The following is a 13,292-nucleotide window of genomic DNA, read 5'->3' on the forward strand; positions in this document are numbered from 1 at the left end:
ATTCATTAAGGTTCAAACCAATAAGTGACATCGATATCACATAAATACCTGAAAACATTGGCAGAGGAAGTTTTTCTAATATCACCTTTCAACTTCACTTTAAAGCCCATTAGGCTGGTTTATTTTGTCTTTATTCTGGCATTAATTTGTGTCACGTGTGTATATATAGTTTGCAAACTGACATGTGTATATACATACATACATACATACATACATACAGTGGTGCAAAAAAGTATTGTCAGCCACCAATTGTGCAAGTTCTCCCACTTAAAGATGAGAGAGGCCTGTAATTTTCAACATAGGTACACTTCAACTATGACAGACAAACTGAGAAGAAAAAAATATACAGAAAATCACATTGTAGGATTTTTAATGAATTTGCAAATTATGGTTGAAAATAAGTATTTGGTCACCTACAAACAAGCAAGATTTCTGTCTCCCACAGACCTGTAACTTCTTTAAAAGGCTCCTCTGTCCTCCACTCGTTACCTGTTTTAATGGCACCTGTTTGAACTTGTTAGCAGTATAAAAGACACCTGCCCACAACCTCAAACAGTCACACTCCAAACTCCACGATGGCCAAGACCAAAGAGCTGTCAAAGGATACCAGAAACAAAATTGTAGACCTGCACCAGGCTGAGAAGACTGAATCTGCAATATGTAAGCAGCTTGGTTTGAATAAATCAACTGTGGGAGCAATTATTAGGAAATGGAAGACATACAAGACCACTGATAATCTCCCTCGATCTGGGATTCCACGCAAGATCTCACTCCGTTTGGTCAAAATGATCACAAGAACGGTGAGCAAAAATCCCAGAACCACACGGGGGGGGGGCTAGTGAATGACCTACAGAGAGCTGGGACCAAAGTAACAAAGCCCACCATCAGTAACACACTACGCCGCCAGGGACTCAAATCCTGCAGTGCCAGACGTGTCCCCCTGCTTAAGCCAGTACATGTCCATGCCCGTCTGAAGTTTGCAAGAGAGCATTTGGATGATCCAGAGGATTGGGAGAATGTCATATGGTCAGATGAAACCAAAATATAACTTTTTGGTAAAAACTCAACTCGTCGTGTTTGGAGGACAAAGAATGCTGAGTTGCATCCAAAGAACAACATACCTACTGTGAAGCATGGGGGTGGAAACATCATGCTTTTGGGCTGTTTTTCTGCAAAGGGACCAGGACGTCTGATCCGTGTAAAGGAAAGAATGGGGCCATGTATTGTGAGATGTATTATATATACACACACACACAAATACACATGTGTATATATACACACACACACACACACATACATACAGTGCCTTGCGAAAGTATTCGGCCCCCTTGAACTTTTGCCACATTTCAGGCTTCAAACATAAAGATATAAAACTGTATTTTTTTGTGAAGAATCAACAACAAGTGGGACACAATCATGAAGTGGAACGACATTTATTGGATATTTCAAACTTTTTTAACAAATCAAAAACTGAAAATTATGCGTAATATTCTCTAGTTGCGCCATTATTGGCTCAGTGTTCTGTCACTCATGGGGACTTTACGTCACTACAGAATCTACAGGGAGAGCGAGGCAGTTCAAGCCCTCTTGGGTGCTGCCGTAGATTTACAGTAGAAGCCCCGTCCAGGCTCAAGGTCATTGCAACAGATCACATTTTTATTTACCGTAGCTTTGATTGGCTAGACAAGCATTCATCATCATGAATCGCATCGATAATCTACCCAGCAAATCCCATATCCAAAAATAAGTGGGTTGGAAGGAATCAGTGGCTTACTGTGAGCGTCGCAAAACAATCACTATTGTGCTCACAGTAAGCGACAGATTCCTTCCAAACCATTTATTTCAGAATTTGCGAGTGTGTGTCAGTGGAGTGTGTGTGATCCAAGTCCGGGTTCAAGGATTAAAAACATCTGTCTGAAAGGGTCTCTTTTCCAAGCTTAGAATGATAAACATTCCCACACCATACCTTGGGCCAGAAAATGTTGAATAGATTGACTATGCTGTCAATCCAGCATGACTTCATCCAGAGAATACCAGACTTTGATGACATAGTTTGATGACAAAGTTTGCCCACAAGGACCAGCACGCCACCTTCCTGTTCAAGTGAGCACAGCACAACAACGGTGAGTCCAAAAAATATGTCTTGTATGTTACTGCATAAATGTAATATGCCAGGGAGATATGTATACTGTAACTGAGAAAGTAATACTAAGTGTATGTTGTGTAGTAAGCTGTTAGTAGCCCATGTGTCTCACCATAAGAATTGGGTCCCTCTCCAGTAGCCTGCTGTTCTGACTTGGTGGTGCACATGTAGCCTATAACGTTAGCCTGTTTTAGAGAAATGTCATAATTGAATATTGTAAGAGCTTTCATTGTCTGCTTATATGCCGTTATTTGTCCTACGGTTCTGACTTGGTATACAGGGAGAATACTGGTAGAACGACCCATGTTCTGAATTCTGTCGCTGTCAATTTCAAAAGCCCTGAAAAAATAAGCATATCGACAATGTCCCTCTTAGCTCAACTCATTATTGTCTTGATCGAAATTACGGCTTGCCTCTTATCTGCTCATCGTTCCTTTATGCTATAGTTTGTACATCTCCATTGTTATATTGCTTATATACAGTGCATCCGGAAAGTATAAACGGAAAGCATATATATAAACACATTTCTGGGATCTTTTTTTTCAGCTCATGAAACATGGGACCGGCACTTTACATGTTGCGTTTATATTTTTGTTCCGTGTAAATTGAACAGGGAAGATCTGAATTCATTTCCTGGATATCAAGAGCATTGTGGTGTTGGAATTTAATTCCACACTCCAAATATGAAGTAAATCAGTCAATTTACATGTCTGAAAGTGTGTTTGATGTTCTTCAAAGAGCTTCACATGTCCAGTCCTTTATGGCTCTATTGATGTGCAAAATCCCAGTCACAACAACAGGAAGTGGTTTGACAGAGACACCTGCAGGGCTGTCCTTGGAGCCATATTAAGGTAGAAACAGATGGAATTAAACACTGAAATAAACAGTACCGCTGTTGGTTGTGTAATTAGACACTATTACTTACTCTAAAAACAGAACACTGATAGTTATCCGATAAGAAAAATGAAAGGCCCTCGCACTTTCATGTCTGCCTGACTATGGTTCCTTCCGTTATCAAGAATAATTAAAGAAAAAATAAATTGCACAACCATTAATGTCTGTCCCTTAATCTTGAAGAAAAATGCCAATTTGATAATGAAGTCTAAAACAAAAACTGTACAGTATAATGCACTAAGTTGTTTAGAGCTATAAAATTCTACATTATAGAGGAGAAAGCAATCATTTGCTCTCAGGAAATGACCTAGACTGTGTATAAAAATTTATTTTGACTATAAATTACCTCACTTGAGTTGGGGACAGCACTACTTGCAATTAAGGGTCAAACTATGAGGCTCTTGGTCTGTTCCGTGGGCCAAAGACCGGTATTATCTCTGGCTGCATTTCCATATTTACTTATACTGACAATAATCTATTCATGAAGTAACGAATGGATCTCCTAAATTAACTTATGTTGTTTTGGCAGGCAGCGAGCACAAGCCTGAATTCTGTGCGTTTCAAATTTACACTTCATCTGAGCTAGTTGAATTAGAGTCGCAGGCAGAGGCTTGCTTCATTGATACATGGGATAAAAAGGACCTTCCTCTCAATCTCATTCCCAGAAATGAAAATGCTGATCTGTGTGCAAAATACACCATTGTCTGTATTGCAAACATTTCAAATAATCAGTGTGTGTTTGATTCCTTAGAATCTGTTATAAACGGCCAAAGTGTCTTTAATTTACAGAGACTGCCGTCACATTGTCATGTGTCACGCAAACAATTGAGGATTGTTTCACCCTTCACAACCATTCCAGTACCGTGGCACATATCATAATTGGTGCATGCACTCATGAAAGTAACATCCAAGAATGTAATTAGTTTGTCCGATTTTGTGGTGATGACACACAGCAATAGGACACTAGTGCACACAAGCAGATCATACGTCTTACATGCAGTCTTTCTCTAGCTACATGCTTTGTTAGCTCTGGAATCAGTTAGGATGAAGCCTCTGCATGGTTACTGTCGCCAAATGAAATATTGCACCATTCCTAATTGCCTTTCTCACAGATGTTGTAATTTTAATCATAAAATGGCCCCAGGTCTGTGCTTGTTTAATCAAGGAATGACGTATGGTTGTATGCCCATTCAATCTTATCAAATTAAAACATGTTCTCTCCACATTACCTTGACCGTTAAATGACTCATAACTCTGGGCATTTCCTTGTATAAAAGCTCCATGAGCACTAATATGTGAAGTTCATATGAGCACATCAAATTAGGTGTCAAATGAAAGCTAAGAGTGTATCTTTGAGAAATTAAGGCATACAGTTGCCTTTAGAAATCATCAAAATGTATTAAATGTAATCTCACCCGTCTACACACAATACCCCATAATGACAAATTGAAAACATGTTTTTAAACATTTTTGCAAATTAAATTAAAATTAAAGACATGAAAATAACTGCGCAGCCACACTCTCCATCCAACCTGACAGAGCTTGAGAGAATCTGCAGAGATGAATGGGAGAAATTCCCCAAATACAGGTGTGCCAAGCTTGAAGCATCATACCCAAGAAGACTCAAGGCTTTAATCGCTGCCAAAAGGTGCTTTAACAAAGTACAGAGTAAAGGGCCTGAATACTTTATATTCTTTTTTTTAACCTTTATTTAACTAGGCAAGTCAGTTAAGAACAAAGTCTTATTTTCAATGACTGCCTAGGAACAGTCGGTTAACTGCCTGTTCAGGGGCAGAACGACACTTACGTGAATGTGATATTTAAGTTGTATTTTTTTATTATAAATGTGCAAACATTGGGTTTCCCTTTGTAGTCCGTATTAGTTTGCAAGCCCTGCCACATCTGACAAACATCAGAGCCGGTTCCAATCTGTGCTAGCAAAACAGTCCTGTAGCTTAGCATCTGCGTCGTCAGACCACTTTCTTATTGAGCAATTCATTGGTAGTTCCTTGCTTTAGTTCTCTTGTATACAGGAATCAGGAGGATAGAATTATGGTCAGATTTTCCAAATGGAGGGTGAGGGGGGAGCCTTGTATCCAGACCTTCTCCCTCAGTATCTCCGTATTTTCTTAACGCGAATGACGGGATGTGTGACATGTTCCCCGGAAGGCAGTATACCCTTCGCGTTCGGACTCGTTAAAGAAAAAATATTTGTCCAGTTTGAGGCAAGTAATTGCTGCTCTGATGTCCAGAAGCTCTTTTCGGTCATAAGAGACGGTAGCAGCAACTTTATGTACATAAGTTACAAACAATGCGAAAAAAACAAGCAAAATAGCACAGTTGGTTAGGAGCCCGTAAAACGGCAGCCTTCCCCCGTCCAGTGCCATTATTTGTATCGTGCTGCTACAGTAGGAATACAGACAGTACACAATGATTTCCCATGAAAAGTCCTTAATAGTGTTGTCATTCTCTTACAGACAATACCGCTTGGTGGCCTACAGATGCTTTTTGGAGTTTGTTCTACGTGGTGGAAAAGCTAGGCACAGGATACCAAATGCCCTTGCCTGCATGTGTTGTTGGGGCCATTCAAGCAACTCAAGAGGAGCTGTGAAAGGTCCATAACAACAATCTCCCCTTGTACCAAAGTGACTTTGAACACTTTACTGCATCCCCCAAACACACAATATCATATGCAAGTAGTCCCTTTGTAGAATTGTAGTATTTATTATAGTCATTAGTATATTTTTCTTCTACTGTATACATTGCCATAACTGTTCCTGCATACTGCTTTGAAAATTAACTCCAGAGCAAATAAACTTTGACTTGAATACAAGCCATGTCTACTTATTGTATATTGACCGACTAATCGGTTTCTATTAAAACATGTTTTCTATCAACTCCCGCCATTATTTATTTTAGCAGTAAGATTGTAGCTAGTTAATGCAATTGGTAGTTAGTCTTGTCCCATCGCTGAGAGTCGAAGGTCGAGAACAGTGGCATCCTCCAAAACACAACCCAGCCAAGCCGCTTCTTGACAAAATGCCAGCTTAACCAGGAAGCCAGCTGCACCAATGTGTCGGAGGAAACACCGTACACCTGGTGACTGTGTCAGCGTGCATGCACCCGGCCCGCTACAGGAGTGGCGAGAGCACGATGGGACAAGAAAATCTCTGCCTGCCAAACCCTCACGACGCTGCGCAGCTTCATGGGTCTCCCAGTCACAGCCAGCTGTGATATAGCCTGGTATCGAACCCTGGTCTTTAGTGACGCCTCAAGCACTGCAATGCAGTGTTTTAGACCGCTGTGCCACTCGGGACGCCCCTGCAAATTGATTTTAACAAACAATTGGTCCCCCCAAAAATGCGGCCCTCCGTTGAATTTCAAAATCCCAATGTGGCCCTCGAGCCAAAAAACTTTGCCCACCCCTGATTTAGACATTCGTCAGTACACTTGTAGAAAATAAAACTATATCAAACTCCATTATATACATAAATGTACAGAGCTAGCAATATCTATACCACAATGAAGTTGTGAGCATACTAGGCATTCTATAACATCAGTCTTACTGAAAATGAATGGTGTGTTGGCTTTGTTCCAGACCGGGTCCGGAATGTTCTTCAGCTAATGAACCTCGTGTTGGGCAATGTCAGCTGGTCTGGCAGAATTTAATGCGCTCATGACCTTGGATTCAGACTATACACTTCTGCTCTTGCCAGCCCTGTGCTGTCTTTTCCTCTTCCAAGTCAGATTATGTTGAGTTTGTTCCCGGCTGAAAGCTTTAATCCAATGGGTCTACAGCACAGGTGTCGAACTCATTCCACGGAGGGCCGAGTGTCTGCGGGTTTTCGCTCCTCCCATGTACTTGAATGATGAATTAAGGTCACTAGTCAGGAACTCTCCTCACCTGCTTGTCTAGGTCTTAATTGAAAGAGGTGGGGGGTGGGTGGGGGGGGCAGCAGACACTAGGCCCTCCATGGAATGAGTTTGACACCCCTGGTCTACAGGATCTGTATTACTAAAGCTGGTGTCGTGTTCATCAGCAGTAGCAAGATTAGTCTGTAGGGCATACACTTGTCAGTGGTTAGCCAACATTTTGACTATTTTGTCACCATCAATACACACTCACAAGGTACTATATCCACCCATCCCCCTCATGTCAATAGAAAATGCCGACTAACCTTCACACACACAATACTGACACCAGTCACCCACACCCTTCCTCCCTACTAATAACTGATTTTCTCCAATATAGAACACGCTTTGCTTAAACAATCAACTAAGCCTCCATAACACCGAAGTTGTAGCCTACTTATAAACTCACCAACTATGACAACAAAACACGGACCATGTTTATGCCCAGCTCCAGTGTATTTATATTTATTCATGGTGGAAAGATTTAGCAAAGATGACTTCCACTAGTTCCTGGTGCTGCGCTTGATGTTGATGTCGCTACAGATGTTGATATAGGCTTGTTACGTTAGCCTCCGGGTAGTTAGTTAGCTAACGGTTAGATATAGACCAGTAGGCTGTAGCTAACGTAACCTAAGGTAGCTAAAGTTAGCTTGCAAAGTTACAAATTACATAGCCAGATAACAGCTGGCTAATTACATTAATTTGCTTTGGAATGTCCAGCCAGCATATTATGAAAGCTAGGTAACTAGATTTTGGTTTAGAAAAACAAATATAGTTTGTCAGCTAGTTACCTCTGCTCGACTTCTTAGTAAGGTAAACGATTAAATGTTACCCTAGCAGCCTGTGCTTGCTTGTAGCTTGCACATCCAGGTACTAAGCACCACACCATGACTTAGCTGTTGTCAACACAAAAATATAAATAAATAGTTCTTCACAAACCAATGTTCTATGAATGAGTGGCTGGTCCAGTGAGTAACGTTCGCTACCTCAAACGGATCCACCTTGACAGGGGCGGTACCACATCCTGAAATTGCTATGAATTGGAGATGTGGAGGTCCTGGACTGCTGTGGTTACACGTGGTCTACGGTTGTGAGGCCGGTTGGACGTACTACCAAATTCCCAAAAATGACATTGGAGGTGGCTTATGGTAGGGAAATGAACATTAAATTATCTGGCAACAGCTCTGGTGAACATTCCTGCAGTCAGCATACTAATTGCACACTCCCTCAAAACCTGAGACATCTGTGGCATTTGTTGGGTGACAAATCTGCACATTTTAGAATGGCCTTTTATTGTCCCCAGCACAAGGTTCATCTGTGTAATGATGCTGTTTAATCAGTTTCTTGATATGCAACACCCGTCAGGTGGATGAATTGTCTTGGCAAAGGAGAAATGCTCACTACAGCTCACTGCAGTAATAGGACCTAGGCCATAGTGTTTGAGCAAGTGAGAGATAATATATTATTTTGATAGCAGGCCTGATCCCAATGATTCAACTGCCCCTGCATGGAAATAAAGAGAACTGCACATTTTCAGGGAATAGCAAGGCTCATTTGAATTTCCTGATGCCGCAGGAAAATTCTCCTTGACAAAAGAGTGATTAAGTTAAGATCTGACATCTGTAGCCTAAAGTGTCAAATTCGTCTAGGCAGGAATTTGATTGGCAAGTCACAGACATGTCAAAATGCACTCTATTTTCGGGTTTCTGGAGGTGTCGGAAACGTTTGCTCTTTGAAAGCAGATGACTTGCTCACTTTTCTCTTTGCTCACTGGCCCATGGAGTTATCGAGTGACATGCTTGGAGGTCTTTGGCCTCAGCTGTAAGGTGACGGCTAATAGACATGGCCTGCATGCTTGGACAAGGTCAGACAAAAAAAGCAACATCAGCACAACACTTCTCATGACCTGTTTCTGTCCAAATAAAGAGATTCGATACATGCCTCAATTTGTAACAAGCATTTGATGTAATTTGTGTTTTCTGACATTTACATTTTACATTTAAGTCATTTAGCAGACGCTCTTATCCAGAGACCAAGTACTTTAACTCCCATTTTGCCATGATACCAAAAAAATAACTAGAAAGACAGTAGATCATGAGACACAATGCACTATTTGCCAAATTCCAACTATAGGAGAGACACTAAAGTACAGATCTCACCAGGATGAAGTTCTCTGCATCTACTTGATTTTCATTTGACGGCACTTTGCGATCCATAAATAATTTAGAGAACCGAAAAATCAGCAATCCCTTGAAAGGTTGGACCATAAAACATGCTAGCAAGAATCACAACAGTAACAATCCACACCTGGAGAATTACCCAGACCAGAAAGCTTCCCTCTTTCAAACATATTTCCCTTTATCTAGGAATGATCATGAAATTGAGTTCCATCCTCCTAATCAAAACCATGACAAACAATTGGTCAGCATTCCACCACTACAAATGCAAGAAGGTGTGAACTAAGGAAAAGGTGTGGCCTCTACACATCGAGGTGGCTGTTTGTTGTGTCTAGAGCTTTGCACATACAGTGCAAATTCCTCAACATCAATCCATCAACTGAAATGTCAACAACTGAAAGGTCAAAGGTCTAGCAAATGTTTGACATTTGAACACTGCATTTACATGTAATGGTGATTAGTCACCTGAAGTCCATACGTTACACAACCCGCCAATGAAAGAGTGAGATGGAGGTGACATTTCTGTGGCAGGGGAATGCAGCATTCTCAAAGTATCAAAGCTACCAGTCCTCTGTTTACTAATCCACCCACCTTTCCCTTTCTCCCACCCTCAAAACACCATCCCTCCACAGTCAGATACAGAGTTCTGGGACAAGATGCAGGCAGAGTGGGAGGAGCTAGCACGGCGGAACTGGTTAACGGAGAACGAGCAGGCCCAGACCCCCTCCAGTGTGTCGCCTCACGAGAAGGTTACTATTTTCATCTTTGACCTCTGTTATCATAGTACTCTGTCTAAACACCCTGTTTAGATGCCAATTATTTGTTTCCTTCGCATGTGGACATGTTCTACTTAATGAAGGGAAATATAGCCTATGAACATGATGATATACAGATTTACTGATTTAACCCAGTACTTCCATAATGTTAGAGACAGGTCGAAATTTACTGGGGGGGGGGGGGGGGCTAGTCCAACTCAAGGTGTCATCAAAAGAATGCATGACCCTCCACTTGTATTGTAAAATAAATTGAACACCCTCGACCCTCATAGAATTAACTCAAAATAATGTTTACGACCACAAATAAAAAACTGTTTTGAACCTGTGTTTATAAACACAGGGTCTATAAACACAGGGTCAAGATGGAGCGGGAGAACAAGGCGTATTCCTAACCAATTGTGTTTTTTTTAATTGTTTCTTTGCATTGTTTGTAACTTCTTCTTTTTTTAAACTTATTTTGTTCATAATGTTGCTGCTACCATCTCTTATGACTGAAAATAACTTCTGGACTATGATTACTCACCACGGACTGGCAAAATCCTTTTTTTCCTTTGACGAGTCCGACAACCCCGATGTGAATGATATACTGCTTTCCCGGGAACAGGCCCAGATCCCCCTAATTTGCGTGAAGAGAAGGCGGAGAAAAAGGGGCCAGAGGGCGGGCTGCCTTCTAAGAATTTGTAGACGATCGAATAAACCCCACTTCCTTCCATTCTGCTAGTAAACATGCAATCTTTGGAAAATAAAATCTATGACCTATTTGGAAGATTAAACTACCAATGGGACATTCAAAACTGTAGTATCTTATGCTTCACGAAGTCGTGGCTGAACGACGACATTATCAACATACAGCTGGCTGGTTAAATGCTGTATCGGCAGGACAAAACAGGGGCATCTGGTAAGACAAGGGGCGGCGGACTATGTATATCAAAACAGCTGGTGTATGATATCAGAACAGTGGATGTACGATATCTAAGGAAGTCTCGGTTTTGCTCACCTGAGGTAGAGTATCTCATTATAAGCTGTAGACCATACTGTCTACCTAGAGTGTTTTCATCTGTATTTTTCGCAGCTGTCTACATACCACCACAGACTGATGCTGGCACTAAGGCCACACTGAATGAGCTGTATTCCACCATAAGCAAACAGGAAAATGCTCACCCAGAGGCGGTGCTCCTAGTAGCCGGTGACTTTAATGCAGGGAAACTTAAATCCGCCTAACCAAATTTCTATCAGCATCGTAAATGTGCAACCAGAGGGGGAAAACTCTGGACCACCTTTACTCCACACACAGAGACGCATACAAAGCTCTCCCTCCATTTGGAAAATCTGACCATAATTCTATCCTACTGATTCCTGCGTACAAGCAAAAATTAAAGCAGGAAGCACCAGTGACTCGATTAATAAAAAAGTGGTCAGATGAAGCAGATTCTAAGCTACAGGACTGTTTTGCTAGCACAGACTGGAATATGTTCCGGAATTCCTCCGATGACATTGAGGAGTACACATCAGTCATGGGCTTCATCAATAAGTGCATTGATGACGTCGTGCCCACAGTGACCGTACGTACATACCCCAACCAGAAGCCATGGATTACAGGCAAGATCCGCACTGAGCTAAAGGGTAGAGCTGCCGCTTTCATGGACCGGGACTCTAACCCGGAAGCTTATAAGAAATCCCGCTAAGAACCATCAAACAGGCAAAGCGTCAATACAGGACTAAGATCAAAATCGTACAACACCGGCTCTGATTCCCGTCGGATGTGGCAGGGCTTGCAAACTATAACGGACTTCTACTACAGCCGAGAGCTACCCAGTGACGCAAGCAAACTACTATGCTCGCTTCGAGGCAAATAACACTGAAACATGCATGAGAGCACCAGCTGTTCCGGAAGACTGTGTGATCACGCTCTCCGCAGCAGATGTGAGTAAGACCTTTAAACAGGTCAACGTTCACAAGACCGCAGGACCAGATGGATTACAAGGACTGGAACTGCGAGCATGCGCTGACCTATTGGCAAGTGTCTTCACTGACATTTTCATCATCTCCCTGTCCAAGTCTGTAATACCAACATATGTTAAGCAGACCACCATAGTCCCTGTGCCCAAGAACACTAAGGTAACTTAACTAAATGACTTCCAACCCGTAGCACTCACGTCTGTAGCCATGAACTGCTTTGAAAGGCTGATCATGCCTCACATCAACACCATTATCCCAGAAAACCGAGACCCACTCCAATTTGCATACCTCCCTAACAGATCCACAGATGATGCAATCTTTATTGCACTCCACACTGCCCTTTCCCACCTGGACAAAGGGAACACCTATGTGAGATTGCTATTCATTAACTACAGCTCAGCGTTCAACACCATAGAGCCTTCAAAGCTCATCAATAAGCTAGGACCCTAGCACGAAACACTTCCCTCTGCAACTGGATCCTGGATTTCCTGATGGGCCGCCCCCAGGTGGTAAGGGTAGGTAACAACACATCTGCCACGCTGATCCTCAACACTGGAGCCCCTCAGCGGTGCGTGCTCAGTCCCCTCCAGTACTCCCTGTTCACTTATGACTGCAAGGCCAGGCACAACTCCAACACCATCATTAAGTTTGCCGATGACTCAACAGTGGTAGGCCTGATTATCTACAATGATGAGACAGCCTATAGGGAGGTCAGAGACCTGTCAGTGTGGTGCTAGGACAACAGCCTCTCCTTGGTGTCCACATCACCAACAAACGAACAGGGTCCAAGCACACCTAGACAGTCGTGAAGAGGGAATGACAAAACCTATTCCCCCTCAGGAGACTGAAAAGATTTGGCATGGGTCCTCAGATCCTCAAAAGGTTCTACAGCTGCACCATCGAGAGCATCATGACCGGTTGCATCACTGCCTGGTATGGCAACTGCTCTGCCTCCGAATGCAAGGCACTACAAAGGGTAGTGCGTATGACCCAGTACATCCCTGGGGCCAAGCTTCCTGCTATCCTGGACCTCTATACCAGGCAGTGTCAGAGGAAGGCCCTAAAAGTTGTCAAAGACTCTAGTCACCTTAGTCATATACTGTTCTTTCTGCTACCGCACGGCAAGTGGTATCGGAGTGCCAAGTCTAGCTCCAAGAGGCTTCTAAACAGCTTCTACCCCCAAGCCATAAGACTCCTGAACATCTAATCAAATGGCTACCCAGACTATTTGCATTGCCCCCCCTTGCCCCTTTTACACTGCTGCTACTCTCTGTTGTTATCTTTGCCACTTCAGCATGCTTTTGTGGCACATTCGATGCCACACAGGGCTAAGGTTCGCTGACCACCACAGACGAGCTAACTCTCCCTGCCTGTTTCATTACACTACGAACAGAGCCGGCCGGAGACAATGATCAGCTATGTGGGAATCAG

At 42.6% G+C, this 13,292-nt stretch overlaps 1 protein-coding gene across 1 annotated transcript in view; it reads left to right on the plus strand.

Annotated features, from left to right (window-relative positions):
* The window catches only part of LOC135511684 (PEX5-related protein-like), a 147,922-nt gene that overhangs the window by 124,027 nt on the left and 10,603 nt on the right, over positions 1–13,292 (plus strand). Inside the window, exon 9 of the mRNA XM_064933165.1 lies at positions 9,759–9,875. Coding sequence (XP_064789237.1) covers positions 9,759–9,875 — 117 coding nt within the window. The remainder of the gene's footprint in view (positions 1–9,758; positions 9,876–13,292) is intronic.

This window comes from Oncorhynchus masou, chromosome 24 (genome assembly GCF_036934945.1).
Source record: "Oncorhynchus masou masou isolate Uvic2021 chromosome 24, UVic_Omas_1.1, whole genome shotgun sequence".
NCBI classification, from domain to species: domain Eukaryota; kingdom Metazoa; phylum Chordata; class Actinopteri; order Salmoniformes; family Salmonidae; genus Oncorhynchus; species Oncorhynchus masou.